We start from the raw sequence: 15,967 nt of genomic DNA, 5'->3' as shown, positions 1-15,967 counted from the left end.
ACGTTTTGGGTAAAGTCACACGCTGGGACAGTGAAACAAATGCATGTATACTGTTGAGTGATTAAATAGTTGTCAAATATGGCATAGAAAATGACAACAGCTATGTAACCACAAAATAACAAAATTTTCTTTTATTCATTTAATGTGCTCACTATTTAACAAACAATACAAAAAACTCCTCTCGAGTAATAAATTCCGTGTTTCACCGAGATGTACAAAGTAGTTGCTATCCCAAGGAATAACCAAGAATCTATTTTATGACAGGCTCACAAAACAATGAAATTAGTTCATGCTGTTATGACAATATTACAAAAGTCATTAATGTCATAATAAAACCAGCTCCATTGCGATGCTAATACAGTTAATAAAAACTGCAGTCAGTTTTCGTGTTGTCAAAAGGAGTACACGATGTTTCAGCCAGTAAAATATATTTAAATAGGCAGTGCATTTCTGCTCCCTACAAACAACTGCATTAAAAAGTGTAAGCCATGCCACAGAACTGTTTCACTTTATGCACAAAAAAACAAAGGCAAATTAAATCATATTTTCTGTGCTTTCACATATGTAACTCTGGTTTTTTTAAAACCAATATGCTACTAACACAGGGTGAAATTTACAGGCCCTGAGAATTTAGATAGATTGTTGGTAATCCACAAATGATTTGTAATTATAAAATTACTTAAGTTTGTCCTAAGAATTATATGGGCCTTTTGATAATGATCAAGGATTCAAGACAATGAGATGTAATGCAATGAAACATAATGCCTGTACTGAAGTAAATAAACCCACTGTCAAAAGCAAAGACACAAAATAATAATTAAAAAATGACAAAACAAAATTTGAATCCTCAATATTTGAGGAAAATAACGAATCAGCTCTAATTTTAGAAACATGCATTTCTATTAAAATAAAAGGAAAAAAAGCTGTAATGATTTTATTGTTCATTCTTGAAAAGTCTGTGACTTAGAAATAGTCAATAAATACAATGAAAAATATTCAACAATTTTTATCAACAAAAATTTTCAGACTTTATAACAGTACTGTGGTATGTCTTGTTGGCTCAGGCACACTGTGAAGGCAGGCAAACGTTCATGTCTCCATACTAGGATGCTTGACGAGAAGCTGGCTTTTTGCCCTTTATAACAATAGGCTTATTTTTTATTGTACCTTTCTTACGTTTATTGGTCTGAAACATCACAGATGAAAATAAAAGTTTAATACTGAGAAAAAAAAAGAATCAGGTACTTGCCGCTGGAAACAAAAACCTATCATAAATATTATACCTTCTTTGAGATGAATGCTCTGCTTCGTTTAATCTTACGTTCTGATACAGGTATGCGAGGTCGATTGAACTCGTCAGGCTTTTTAACCCTGCAAATAAAAAGATACCCCAATTATAGCAATTATACTCTATTTACAGTACTCTATGAAGTGATGAGATTATTAAACATATTTATCACTGTCACTACTTCACACATGCCAAGGAAAAAAGTATATGATTCTTCACAAGTGAAGATCTTCTGTTTCATTATGTGTGTCCCATTGCATTAGTGAAAACAAGTAGAAAACAGGAATATTTAAAAAATGGTGAGTTTTGTCAGACATTGACTTACTGTACACTGAGTAAAAGTAAACATAATGGCTGCACTTACTGGAAGATGAAATATTCAAAACATGTGTATGTGAAGCTGGAGACAGAGAAAGATTGGAAATGTTAATTTATTGAGCTCCACTAACAGATGGGGATGGAAATGTGGACTAGCAGTGAGTATAATTTTAGTTACAAAGTTGCTACAAAAACAAAGTTGTTTCTACACAGATTTAAATTAAGCTAGTGTGTTGTCAACAAGCAAAGGCTAGGTAACCCAGGTTTATGCCTTGTTCCTCAAGTTCCAGAAGGTATTTGACACAGTTTTACACTGTTGTCTTGTGAACAAAATACAAACATACAGAATATCAAATCAGTTACATACAGAAAACATGTTGGTTGGTTGGTTGGTTGGTTGTTTGAGGTTAAAGGGACCAAACAGCAAGGTCATCAGTCCCTTGTTTCAAATAGACTCCATTCTACTAACGGGACATCTCAGTATAGTCAGAAAAATAAAACGGATAAAGGGGAAACGTAAAAGGGCAGTCACGTTGTCATTAGTAAAAACAAATGAGGGAAGTTGGCAAGAGAACGAACCCAACACTATGCTGAAACAGCATAGGCAAGACCACCTGTGACTTAAAAGGTACAACTGCTATAATGCAGAAAGTACGTATGGGAATAGAAAAACTAACCAAGCCTTAAAAAGAAGGGGTAAAAACAGAGTAAAAGGGAAAGAAAAGAGGATTCCGGTCAGGGAGGTGAATCGGGAATCTCTGAACACTGCCTACAGTGGGAGACACCCAAACACTCACCGCCCTGCCCCAACACCAGAGGGAGATTAAAAACTTTAAAACTGAGAATAAAAACCACTCTCCCGGAGGAAACCTAGAACCAGAGAGACCATCCGGGAATCGTCAGCCAACATCAAAGGTAAAGTGTGGGGGAGTCTGTACTTAGCACGCAGAGCCAAAAGAAGGGGGCATTCAACCAAAATGTGGGCCACTGACTGGAAGGCTCCACAACCACATAGCGGGGGTGGCTCATCACGCAAAAGGAAACCATGGGTCAGCCTGGTATGGCCAATGCGGATACGACACAGTGTGGTCGAGTCCTTGCGGGAGAGGCTAAAGGAAGAACGCCATGGGCCTGTATTCACCTTAATGGCACGAAGTTTATTAGACAGTGGAGTAGCCTCCCAAGAATTGGCCCATGACTGTGCAAAGTGGGATTTGATGTGAAGCCGTAAATCCGCTGCAGGAGGGGTTACAGAAAACGGGGGGTAAGTAACTGCTCCCCCAGCCAAACGATCAGCGAGCTCATTACCCGGGATACCCACATGGCCCGGGACCCATAGGAAGTCAATGGAACAAGCAGCACGGTGAAGATCAGCGAGATGGTCATGGATGGCAGAGACCAAGGGATGGCGCGAAAAACACCGGTCAATAGCAAGAAGGCCACTCATCGAGTCCGTACATAACAAAACGCGGTTGTGTTGGGATTGTTTAATAAAGGTAAGGGCCCGGGAAATTGCCATCAATTCCGCAGTAAACACCCCACATGAGGGTGGCAGTAGATGATTTTCCGTTCCAACAAAGGACGTGAAGGCATACCCAACATGATCAGCAGATTTAGAGCCATCAGTGTAAAAAACAACAGCATCCCGAAACTCCCATAAAATTTGGCGGAAAAAGGAACGGAACACCACCGGGGGGATAGAAAACATGTTATTCTTATCACAGAGAAAATGTCATATTTGAAAGTAGCTTCAGTTGTAATCCCAGGCGTCGTTTCAGTATCATCACTGCTCAGGTTATATACAACAATGGATGAGCTCTGAAGTATCTTGAGGTTGTTACGTTAGGTGCTCTGTAGATGGGAAAGTTGCAGCATCAGAAAATTGTAGTGGAATTCAGGAAGACCAGTGGAGGATGGATACTAGCAGTTGACCCTCAATTTAAAAACGTGTAACAGATTGCGGATATATAGATGGACAAAGGTGTTTTACTGTATGATAACACATTTGGTGTTCATTAATTGGGAACAGTCAATAATGTAAAATACCTAGGAGTACCAATCTACAGCAATGTAAACTGAAATAACCACGGAAAACTAACTGTAGGAAAAATAAATTATGGGTGGAGATTGGTGGCCTCTGCTTGTCAAGGAAATGCGAGATTACTTTTGCAGTAATGACTTGAAGTATACTTTTGAGTTATTACTTTTTGATTACTACTTGGACAGCATGGTTTTCTAATTTATTGCAAAACATGTACTTGATGTAAGGCTCATTAGCCTGAAGGGCCCAAACAGATTGGTGAGTAAGCAGACAGTGCAGCTTAGTGAGTGAAAGTATGAAATAATAGTATACTCAGTCTGACAGAGCTGTAATGTTAACATGGCTGGTAAATACTGAGCAATATGCATAATACAATGAAACATAAAACTTGTGGGGCCCAGAATAAAAGTCTACAGCTAGGTGTAGCAAATCTCAGACAGAACTACTAAATGAATCAACATCAATACTATACAATCACAAACCATGTAAGTTGAATATTCTATTGCTCCTCTGGACTTTTCGTAACTATTTTCACTCTGTAATGAGCTCAAAATTCCCCCTCATCTCAGCTTCACTTACAATGAGTGTCCCAAAACATCAAAGGATTTGTATTGTACACTAAAAATCAGTAGCTGTGGTAACTTTGATTCCCAGACACACCACTGTGTGTATGTTAACAGCATCTGTCTTAGTGCTTGTATTTCTTATGTTTTACAATTTTGACACATTTTCTGAAGGGATCTTGTTTCAGGTTCTACGACCAACAGCTGTTTTATTGGCAGTTTGAGGTTTTGCTAGCAGAATGGCTGGCATTCCCAACGAATTATCTTCCAGTGCTGATGGTGGGAAACAATTATCTGCAAATGTCAGCCACTTGTGCTGGCAATATGTTACATTATCAATCAAACAGCCTTTAGTCAAAGAACCCAAAAGGTATGCCTCCATAAAAGAAAGTGTCGCATGGTTTCATTTCATGAATTTGTTACACTGTATTTTACAATGTCTGCAAAATTCAAAATAACTGTCTTGAAGAATCTGAATTAAGTTTCTTTCTTCTTTAAAATTACTTTTAAATTGTAACACCACATGCTAAATGAATCTTCTGGTGAAAAAACTATATTAGAACATTTGATTCGTTTAAATATCTACAATTGCTGAGTGTCTGTGCACAATGCAAACTTTCAGAGTGGTGACCTCAATTCTGGAAATGATCATAAAAAGTTGTAAAACTATCCCTGTCAACAAGTAGTAGACAATCTGTCATTTGTAATATATTTGGTCTGTTGTATGAGATTTGCCAAAGCATTCCAGTGAGCAATCTGTACTTATAATGACTCATAGTACAATTCATTCCTCACATTTTGATTCGTCGTTAAGAAGACTATCAGGTCAAGACAATCGGTGAGTGATAGTAAGTTTAAAATGATACAGACTTCCTGTGCAGGGTCATAACTAGGTATCTGAAAAAATTCGCACATTTGCAATAAATGAAAATACTGGTGTGCATTCTGACTCAAAATGTAAAATTAACACAGTAAATGCTATTTCATATTGAACTGTACCCTGAATTACTGTATCAGAGATAATTTGAAATAGGTTTATTTTCTGCATACAAAAACTGAAAACATATCCAATTTTTAGTTACTGGTGTTGCACATCATCTAGCAAAACCTAATTTGGTAAGATAAGGACCTTAGGAATGCATTTCCAAACAATAAGTATTCAAACGGAATGATGTGTCAATGCACTAGATGCCCAGGTGCCATTTCAATTGTGGGCAGCTGAATGACCTATATAAGAGACACACCATGTAACACAACTTCAGACTGGCATTTCAAAAGTTGGTATAATGTGGATACTTTAACAAGGCAGTTTTCATTATGAATGTTTTGAACTGTTGTTGCTCAAATACTGGTAGATGACACTGCCAAACTCAGCAAGCATTTGTCTGGTAGCTGTTACCAAATGCTTTGTGTTGCACACTGCTTGTTTTTTCTTTTATAATTTTGAAAAGGGTGAACAAGCTAATCCTGGTCCATCACAGAGTGCGGTTATGATACTCACCACACCAAAAAGGATTGGTGATCCTCCTTGGTTGTGTGTCAGTTCTGCCTTTGTAGAGATGCAGAACACAGGTGTGGCCTGGCTGCCCTGCAAGAGGGAGGTGGGGCTTTTTTTTCACACTGCTTCTGTTCCCTCTGGTAATCATAATTCTAGCAGCATGCTTTTGCTCACAGCCAACTGCTAGTGTATTGTGTATTATGTATAGCAACCAAAAAACGAAACTTGTCAATATATTTTAATGATGCTGAAAGTCTTCCCCTAACAGGCAAATAGTTATTTTGGCTTCTATGTTTGTGCTACAAGCCTTGTTCAGTTCTATCTATAGCACTGTCAGGTAGAGGACTGTATGGTTATGAAAGCCTACAAAATGTCAAAACTCTATTTTCTGCAGATTTCAATTACAAAATTAGGTGGGAAAAGCAAAATAATGTCAAGAAACATCTTAAATCAGGGAAGCGCTCCATTCACGGATGGGAGAATGCTGTTTCTTCTCAACAGAAACATTCATTTGCTGAGATCTTAAATAGAGCAAAAAACAAGCAAGAGGGGAAAAAATAAATTAAATTGTTGAAGTTTTTGCAAAGGCAAACATTCCAGTGGAAAAGCTTCCCAAAAACAATTTTTTCTTTAACAGCCAAATGCAGAGCATGGATGTTTTGTCTCCTGGCATGAAGTGTGGTGTGACAACATTTCAAATTTTCATGTCTAATCATTTACAAATAAGAAAATTTAAATGTAAATTTTGCCAAAAATAGATTATACATTTTCAAGACCCTAAGTGTAACTAATCTCCACAGTGGAAAATTCTGTTCTCTCCATGCCCTGAACAAAAGACCCAATTGAAGCAACTTTGGGTGTTTTCTGCAAAGGATATAGTACCTGTTAGGAATTAATGTAAAGAGGATTCAGTCAAATGACAACTACATGGACCCTCTTGAATGCACAAGAGCACATCTGTGGAATAAATCCCATACTGCACAGCACTGGCATGCCAAGCTAAGATAGCCTTGCTGGCAAAGCAAAACTAGTAATGAAAAGGCAAGTAATATGTGACGTCACAAATTGTCTTTACAGTAACACAGACAAAATTCACAGCAACAAGCCAATAAGAAACTGGATTATATTCACAGAATTATCAATACAGAATTAATTTCGCCTGCTCAGACTGTTACAGAGAAGTCGCCCTGCAATATTTGTCACGAATAGCCTGGAAGGTGTAAGAACAAATAGTGGTTGCCTCATCGCGACATTGCATCTGCACTCACCTTTCTCCTTGTACAGGATTCATTATCACTAACCCCTACCTACATTACTTACCAGATCCATCTTATTGCAAATTCATTCTTTCCTAAACTTAAATTACAAGTCAATGAAGGGTATTTTAGTGGCACTCATGTTACCTCAATGGCACCGAAGGTGGAGAAGATGGACTTCGGTACGGCAGAGCTGGCGGAAGAGGCACCTTTTCTCTTTGGGTACAAAAAGAGTACAAGTAGCAACTAAACCCCAGAGGGGCGGCTATTTGGCGCTTATTTAGTAAGGGTGATAGCATTATGGAGATGTTTAACAAACTCAAGTGGCAGACTCTGCAAGAGAGGCGCTCTGCATTGCGGTGTAGCTTGCTGTCCAGGTTTTGAGAGGGTGCGTTTCTGGACGAGGTATCGAACATATTGCTTCCCCCTACTTATACCTCCTGAGGAGATCACAAATATAAAATTAGAGAGATTTGAGTGCGCATGGAGGCTTTCTTCCTGCGAACCATACGCGAGTGGAACAGGAAAGAGAGGTAATGACAGTGGCACGTAAAGTGCCCTCTGCCACACACTATTGGGTGGCTTGCGGAGTATAAATGTGAGTGACTCAGGTGAGTGGCTTACTTTTGGCTGGGCATCCTACTGCCTATGTGGAAAGTAGCGGGAAAATATCACATCACATTCCCAAGCAGTACATGGTATGTCTCTCCATGTGAAAGATTCCAGAGTTAAAACTTCCTCTCATTCGGATCTCCGGGATGAGAACACATTGAGAGAAGACGTATTCGAAAGGAAGAAAGGGACAGTGAATGGAGGAAAGATAAGAATTGGAACAGGGAATGTGAGGACACTACTACAAGCAGGAAAGTCAGAGAATGCAAAACAGGAGATGAAAAGGAAGAGATTAGATACCCTCAGTTTGTGTGAAATGAGATGGGGAGAGAATGGGGAGATAGAAAGTGGAGAGAGAATGGGGAGATAGAAAGTGGAGATTATACCGCTCTTTTAGTCGGGAAATCAAGAGTGGTGAAAACAATGGAGTAGAAATATCGATAGGGCAAAAGTTGAAAAATAAGATAATGAAGGTACAATATATTGATGGAAGACTGATGAAGATACAACTGAAGGGTAGTTCAAAAGCTTTGGTGTTAATACAGGTATATATGTCAACCAGCCAGCATAGAGATGAGGAAGTGGAAGAATATTAAGAGAAAATACAGTAACTCATCGAGAAAGAAAATAGAAATGCCTGCGTTATCATCATGGGGGACTGGAATTCAGTGGTGGGTGAAGGAAGAGATGAAGATGGAGTAGGACAATTTGGATTAGGAATAAGAAATGAGAGAGGTGAATGACTAATTAGTTTCTGTAAAGAAAATTCATTAGCAATTGGTAACACATTATTTGACCACCGCAAAAGGAGATGTTACACATTGATGTCAAATTTGAATAGGGAAAGATATCAGTTGGACTAGATCCTGATACAAAGGATCTGTTTGAAGAAAGCTAAAGCTTATCCAGGAGCAGATATAAATTCAGATCACAACCTAGCAATGGGAGAAATACAAGTGAAGTAGAAAAAAGTCTGGAGAGGTAAAGCAAAGGCAAGACTAAACATAGAAAGCCTCAAAGAGGTAGGAAAGGCATCAGATTTTGGAGAACAAAAAATGGCAAAGATGAAAGTGTTAATGACAAATGGATAAAAATGAGGGAAGGACTCATGGACTCCACCAAAGAAGTACTAGGAATTAGAGTATCCCAAAGCACCAGGGAAGAATGGATAACAGAAGACATATTGAAAAAGATGGAAGAGCAGAGAAAGTGGAAAAGTGTAAGTGAAACTTAAGAAGGCAAAAAGAGGTACAGGAAACTGAATAATGAATTAAGAAGAGAAACTGAAGAAGCAATGGAAAAATGGATGAACAGAAATATGACGAAATAGAGAAAATGGAGAAAGAGGGAAAGTATGAAATGATGTATAGACTGGCCAGTGAGATACTTTTTGAACGTAAAAGAAAGAGGAATAACATGGAAATAGAAAGAGCAGATGTACTCTAGCAGAAGAACCACAGGAGGTTTTGAACAGATGGTAAGAATATATTGAATGTCTGTATAAGGGGAACGAAATGCAAAGCGAAATTAAGGTTGAAGAGGAGCAATATGTGCCAGAAGAGGGACAGGGATTCACCATCTTGGAAGCAGAAGTACAAAAGGTGCTGAAGGAGATGAAGAATAGGAAGGCATGTGGAATTGATGATTTGCCATCAGAAAGGTTGAAGAGTCTGGGAAACAAGGCAAGAAAAGAAATAGTCTACTTCTGTAATGAGATATATGACAAAGGGCAATGGCCTGAGGACTTCCTTGCAACAGTTATGATACTAATAGAGAAAAAGAGAAACACTAAAAAATGTTAAGAGCACCAGACCATCAGTCTAATTTCTAATGCAGCTAAAGTCTTGCTGAGAGTGTTGAATAGAAGGCAGTTATGTGATCTACAAGCTATGGTGCAACCACTGTGCTGCATTCTACATCAGCATGAGAATCAACAAGCTGTCTGTCCACATGAATGGCTACCAAAAAATTATGGCCAAGAAACATCTGGACCATCCAGTTGTTGGGCATGCAGCCCAACACAGCGTTCTTCATTTCAATGATGGCTTCACAGCCTGTCATCTGGATCCTCCTTATCCACACCAGATTTTCCGAATTGCGCAGGAGGGAGCTTTACCTGCAATAATACTTTTCCATAAACCTGGTGGCCTCAACCTTTTTTATTCACTGCCCTTCACCCATCTACCCCCTTCAATGTTCCCACTTCAGTATTACACAGCCTAATATTCCACTACTCACCCACAGTCTTTTTACTTCTCTCCTCTATCATCCCCCTCTTCCTGCCCTCCATCTAACTCCCAACTGCACTTAGCTGCCCTACCCTCTCCCCACCTTGTCACTGTATGCACCCACGAGCAGCACTTTACCACCTGTTATCCCTCCCCCTCACTGCCTCTCCCTCCTCCTAAGACCCACCATCCAGACTGCTTCTCCCAACATGCCCTGTTTCTTGCAGTCTGGCCTGGGCAGCCAGAGATGGTGGTGTTGTGCGAGTGGTGTTTTCAAGAATGTGTGTGTGTGTGTGTGTGTGTGTGTGTGTGTGTGTCTAATTCAGAAGAAGACTTTTTGGGCAAAAGCTTAGTTGTTCAGCAGTCTTTTCGTTGTGCCTTCCTGCAACTCAACATCTCCCCTAAACAGTGTGTATCAAACTATCCTTTTCATAATACTGTCAATATATATACAGACTAAGAAATTCCAAAACAGGAGACTATTGCATGCAAATAATCTGCACCAATATAAGAAATATTGTGTTTTATTTACAAAAAAATATTCTAACACAATGATTCTATTCATTATCACTTTCATAGTCATCACTACCAGAAGAACCACTGTTGCCATTGCTATCTTCTCACCGAGTGTCATCCTCAGTTCTGCCACTGAATGTGTGATACATTTTTTGAAGGACTTTTCTACCAGTGGTAGTGGAATGGAGTTCCATACCCATTGTACCCACTCACAAATCTGGCACTAAACCAGCCACTTGTTTTTTTTTTCTTCCCCCCCCCCCCCCCCCTCCATTTGGCGTGAACTTGTAGTTTTCATTGTCCATTCATTGCTTGTATCACTGTTAACGAGCAACTTTGAATGGCCGACTTATATACACATCTTATGGTTGCAGGATGAATATTAGATCTACAGGAATAATGATCAAGACAGTTTTCCCTGTGTCTCACACTTCCTCAGTTGTAGAGCACAGAAACTGTCCACAGCCAAAAGTTATGTAAATTAAGTAATGCACCAGGGCTACACTGCAAAACGTCCGTCACCCAGCCACCCACAAGTCATTGTCCATCCACCCTTTTGGATACACTCTCACCAATATGCCATTCGCTGATATTTTCAGAATAATTTTCCTCTTAAATAAGGTGGTAGCTTTTGCCCATTGCCAGTTACACACAACATCACTAACCACTTTTCTTCTCATTGTGGCTACTTCGTAGACTGGTGATGGATAACGCTTTAATGTTCACAGTGCTGTTGAGTGGAATCTCAAAATAGACTAGTGTTTGATTTGCGTTACCAATTTGTGATAACATATGGGAATGTTTGTGGTGCATATTTATCACGCAGCAATGAAAAGTCACTACTTTTTCCTCATAATCACCTGTCAGTTCATTAAAATCTTATTTAAGCAATAGGTTACGGCTTGCGCATGCAAATAAGCAGAGATCAGCAATACTCCCAATAAAAAGAAAATACTCAAAGGCTCTGTTTGTAGCCCTTTCCCATTTATTGTCTGCAGTAGCTACCCCCCCCCCCCCCCCCTCTCTCTCTCTCTCTCTCTCTCTCTCTCTCTCTCTCTCTCTGTGTGTGTGTGTGTGTGTGTGTGTGTGTGTGTGTGTGTGTGTGCGCGCGCGCGCATGCACGCGAACACCCCGGCCCCCTCCCTCATGCACAAACAGAGGGTAGGTACTGTCATTATGCTGATATATACATAAATAAACTGTTTAGTCACAAATACGCACAACAAAAAGACTGTCACAATATAAGCTTTCGGCCAACAAGGCCTTTGTCAAAAATAGACAAAACACACACACACACACATGCAAATGCAACTCACATATACAACTGCCTGTGACAAGAGAAACATGGGAAAGAACAGAAAGGATGGACAGCGAGTAAAGTAATGCATTAGAAAATGGTAACAAAGGAAAAGAGCACTGAGATAGGACCGAAGAAAAGCCATCAGGCAAACATCATACTTTTTTGGACAAAGGCCTTGTTGGCCAAAAGCTTATATTGTGGCAGTCTTTTTGTTGTGCCAATCTGCGACTCAGCATCTCTGCTATATGGTGAGTAGCAACTTTCCTTTTCATAATATTGTTACATTCCATCCTGGATTTTCCACTGTTTGATAAATACACTGTTTAATACATGCTAGAGAAAATCTGCAAAAATTCAACATGACATATGATAATAATACCAAAAAGTCACTTGTTGTATCTGCCTTCCTCAATACTTGCTGCAGTCCATAATAACTATAAATATCTGTGCATAAAATTTTTGGATAAGTTACCATAATCAAGCTTGTGTAGTACCACTAAATAAATATAAAAACATATTACACACATGGCAGTGAAATACAGTGAATTCTATTCAATTGAAGAATTCTTAGAAACCAATCATTGTGTGTCTTTTCATTCTCAAATAAGCTAGTTATTTTCTGTATATGTAGTTGATGATTGTAAGAAACATGACTCCATTGTAAACTTTGATGAAGCCAATTGTATTAAAAATACTGAACGGTGAATAAAGTACTCTATTCTAAAAGTATTCCATTCTATTTTCCAGGTCAGTTTGATTTTGACCACACTGGATAAATAACATGTTTAAAATAAAACAATACAAAGTAGCAATGGAATCATAGAACCAGGTGATGAGTATTTGTATTTACATCATTTGAAAGCAATTGGACAGGACCCACAAGGAAATAAACAGAAGAGTAAACACATCCTGGAGTACTTTTGGTAAATTACATAATGTTTTCAAAACCAAGCTTTCTAGCAATCTGAGAAGGAATGATAGCAGTCAGTGTATATTACCAATTCCGATTTATGGCTGTGGGACATCACATTTTAATTTAAAAACCATTCAATGGCTGAAGGTTGCTAAGTGAACAATGGAGAAATGTTTGGGAGAGGGGTGGGGTGGGGTGGGGGGGGGGGGGGGGGGGAGGCAGAGGAGGTTTACAGTGACACACTGGAGAACAAATAAGTGACTAACAGAATCAACTAAGGGTAGAAAATATAGTCATAACTGTACAGTCATGAATGGTAGAACATAGAGCAAAGTGAATAGATGATAGACAGAAGTTCTTTCCTGAAGTCCAAGATATAAGAAAGACCTGAGACATAGGGCTGCTGGAAGATGAGTAGAAGACATCAGAAGACCTGGAGAAGCAATATGGATGCGGATAGCCGAAGACCACAATGTATGGAAAAGTGTACAGCAGGCATTTGTCCATCATAGGATGGAAGGATGGATGGATGGAAGTGGTGACGACGACAATGATGATGATGATGATGATAATGATGATGATGATGATACTGACAGAATGTACAGTTTGTGTATGGATGTAAAAGCATATGTGAACAAATGACACCACTTCACCATGGGGTTGGCTTCAGTTATTGATAAAATATCCACAATATTTACCATGGCAATCATTTCATATTTCAATATATCCACAGCTTACAACAGATACTCTATTGCATGCCCAAAGGGTAAAACATTAATGCTTGCAGCAGTAGAGTAATTAAATACCTGTATATTCTGACAAGCCAGTGTTCAGTCGTATAGGCTTCTTCTAAATATGTCAGTTCAAAATTCTTATTTCCAATTATTGCATTTCTTGTTCTATCAAACCCTGCTGGACTTCGGTAATCAAGCTGGAAAGTAGAGAAACATTAGTTAGTGTTATAAAGTTTTTTAGAATTTTAAATTGTTTTATTATTCAGTATCATATGAATTTCTAGGTCAATTTAAAATCTCTTACATTAATGGTTACCTTAAAGCAGAAATAAAATACATCACCTAACATTTATTTAATTGCACTGGTCTGATAACGAAAATGCTGGCTTTTCAGAGACTGAAGCTTCATTTCCATTTATACAGAAGACTATGGTTACAATACAGTTCCAACAACTTCTATAACCACAGATGGAAACATTACTGTTAGTCAGTAATTAAAATTTGTGTGATGCATCAATGGAAGAAATATCCTGTATGAGGAAATGTGCTATCTGGTGTAACATTGAAGTATTTTAGATAAACTGTAATCCAAGCTAGACACCAGTGCAAAGAAGAACATCAGTAAATCAACACAATAAGCAAGAATTCAGTCTCTCAAATACAGAATCAGTTCTGGTACAAGTTTCTCAACGATAGAGGATATAAGTGATATTATTTGTAGTTTTGCCTCAGCTTGTATTTAGTGGATGGCAGAATTGGAGATGGCTTCCAATATTGCACACTGTGCCAGCCAAATACCAACACAATGTAAAATTTGTAGCATTCATGTCAGAATGGGAAGCAGGGAAATATTATTTGTCAGAAAAAAATTGAAAATAACAATTGTGAATCGCATACCAGTAGTCACATCATAAATAACCTTTAGAAGTAATTTATCTTTGGTAAGAAAATATTAGTTTTGTTAATTTTAATTCCTATACTCATGAGATTCACTTGGACTGAACACTGTGAATAAAACCATTATTCAACTTATGTCAGAGCAGAGCATCTTATGCAATCAGCTGCATACTGTGGAATTCATAATGTAGCAGAAAAGCATCTTTAGATTTTGAATATGTCTTTATCAAAATTATCTTCTTGTTCATTTATAAGTCTCAATGTATCAGAATGTTCAATCATTATCTTCAAGAAAAAGAAACTCTCGCCACGAAACAAGTGATACATTTGCAGATATAATTAAATTGCCTAAAAGATAAACTAAGCTGACTCACTCCAATACATGCATTGACAGATTGCTAAAATAATCGACAAGTCATGGAACCAAACTAAGGAAGAACAGTCATTCACACTGCGCTGTTGCCAGAGTTTCTTACCCACATACATGCGTAAAATGTGGAGGAACATTACTCCTTAGATAAAACATACATGGGTGAAGCATTTTGAAGCAAAGAGTTAGCAACACTTTTACTATATAACACCAAACAGCAGTTTTCACACAAATGTACTTAAAGATTTTAAATCTAATGTGCCATCATTTCTCTTTCCAGATCTTCCTTTACATATAATCCAAAATTTGAAAATTACCTTCAGTTCTCCAAACTTATAATAACTTAGTTTGTACATCAGGCAGTTGAGAAGTGTGGGTGTGCCTTCAGCATCAACCCTGAATTCCCCACGATCGGTGAAATAATCACTCTCCTGCAGAATGGAAAATATGTAAGTTTTACTAGGCTGAAATTTCAAATCCAATTATCCTGCAATACACAGCCGTACATACCCGAATGTCTTTCGGATGTTCACCTTCAGCTATTCTCACCATCCACAAAAATTTGTTGATGTCATCACCGGAGTATCCAATAACACCACCAAATATAACAAGGACATAATCCACATCCAAAGAAATCATTATTTTGTAGGCTTCACTTTCATTTGATGACATTGCTTTTCCTACCTGAAATAGAGATATGAAAAATATGAGCTTTATGTTTTGACAGTGTATGTTACAAGATAATCAAATCTATGACAACTTTCCATGTTATTTTGTCAATGTGTACAAACTGAAGAAAGTACAGCAACTACACACCAATGCAATATGGCTGTTGTTCCATGTATTGTTATCAACCAATGTTGTACGATTTGCCATTCCAGCAATCTGATATCCATAGTCCCACCAACTCATTACTCTAGCATCACTATGTGTATTTTGCGACAACCAATAATAAGCTTCACGAAAATCATCCAAAATCTGTCTGGACCTAAAGGAAGAAATAATTACTGACATGAGACTGTTAGTTACAGTAAAATGTATTCACAAAAACAACATAAATTGAAAAAGAGAAAAGAAACAAACATAATATGAGAGTGGGAAAATATGATAGTGAGCTGTGAATAGACACAGAAACAAAAATTGGATAGTCATATCTTAGGTGTTGCCCTACAAAGTACACATATACACACGCACGTGCGCGCGCACACACACACACACACACACACACACACACACACACACAGCTACATTGTCCTGGTGTTGGTACTCAACTTCAACTCAACTGTTAAGCACAATATGGTTGACTTCAAAGGCTTGTTTAACTACCCAAGCCATTTGCATCCTACTACTAACACTAACTTCTTTGAATTGTGCAGATGAAAATATTCATTACAGCACTACGTTGGAGAACAGAAATTATCATTCATATGACA

General features: G+C 38.2%; 1 protein-coding gene across 1 annotated transcript in view; it reads right to left on the bottom strand.

Annotated features, from left to right (window-relative positions):
- Nucleotides 1-919: 919 nt before the first annotated feature.
- Nucleotides 920-15,967, bottom strand: part of LOC124598065 (dolichyl-diphosphooligosaccharide--protein glycosyltransferase subunit STT3B) — a 91,255-nt gene continuing 76,207 nt past the window's right edge. The window contains exons 10-15 of the mRNA XM_047135977.1: nucleotides 15,351-15,522; nucleotides 15,045-15,218; nucleotides 14,852-14,965; nucleotides 13,340-13,464; nucleotides 1,284-1,371; nucleotides 920-1,186 (exon numbers count right to left, since the gene is read on the bottom strand). Of these exons, the coding sequence (XP_046991933.1) occupies nucleotides 1,103-1,186; nucleotides 1,284-1,371; nucleotides 13,340-13,464; nucleotides 14,852-14,965; nucleotides 15,045-15,218; nucleotides 15,351-15,522 (757 nt within the window). The 3' untranslated portion in view covers nucleotides 920-1,102. The remainder of the gene's footprint in view (nucleotides 1,187-1,283; nucleotides 1,372-13,339; nucleotides 13,465-14,851; nucleotides 14,966-15,044; nucleotides 15,219-15,350; nucleotides 15,523-15,967) is intronic.

The sequence above is a fragment of the Schistocerca americana genome, chromosome 1 (assembly GCF_021461395.2).
Source record: "Schistocerca americana isolate TAMUIC-IGC-003095 chromosome 1, iqSchAmer2.1, whole genome shotgun sequence".
Lineage (NCBI taxonomy): Eukaryota > Metazoa > Arthropoda > Insecta > Orthoptera > Acrididae > Schistocerca > Schistocerca americana.
The sequence above is the reverse complement of the archived record's forward strand: the minus strand, read 5'-3'. Positions and strand labels throughout refer to the sequence as shown.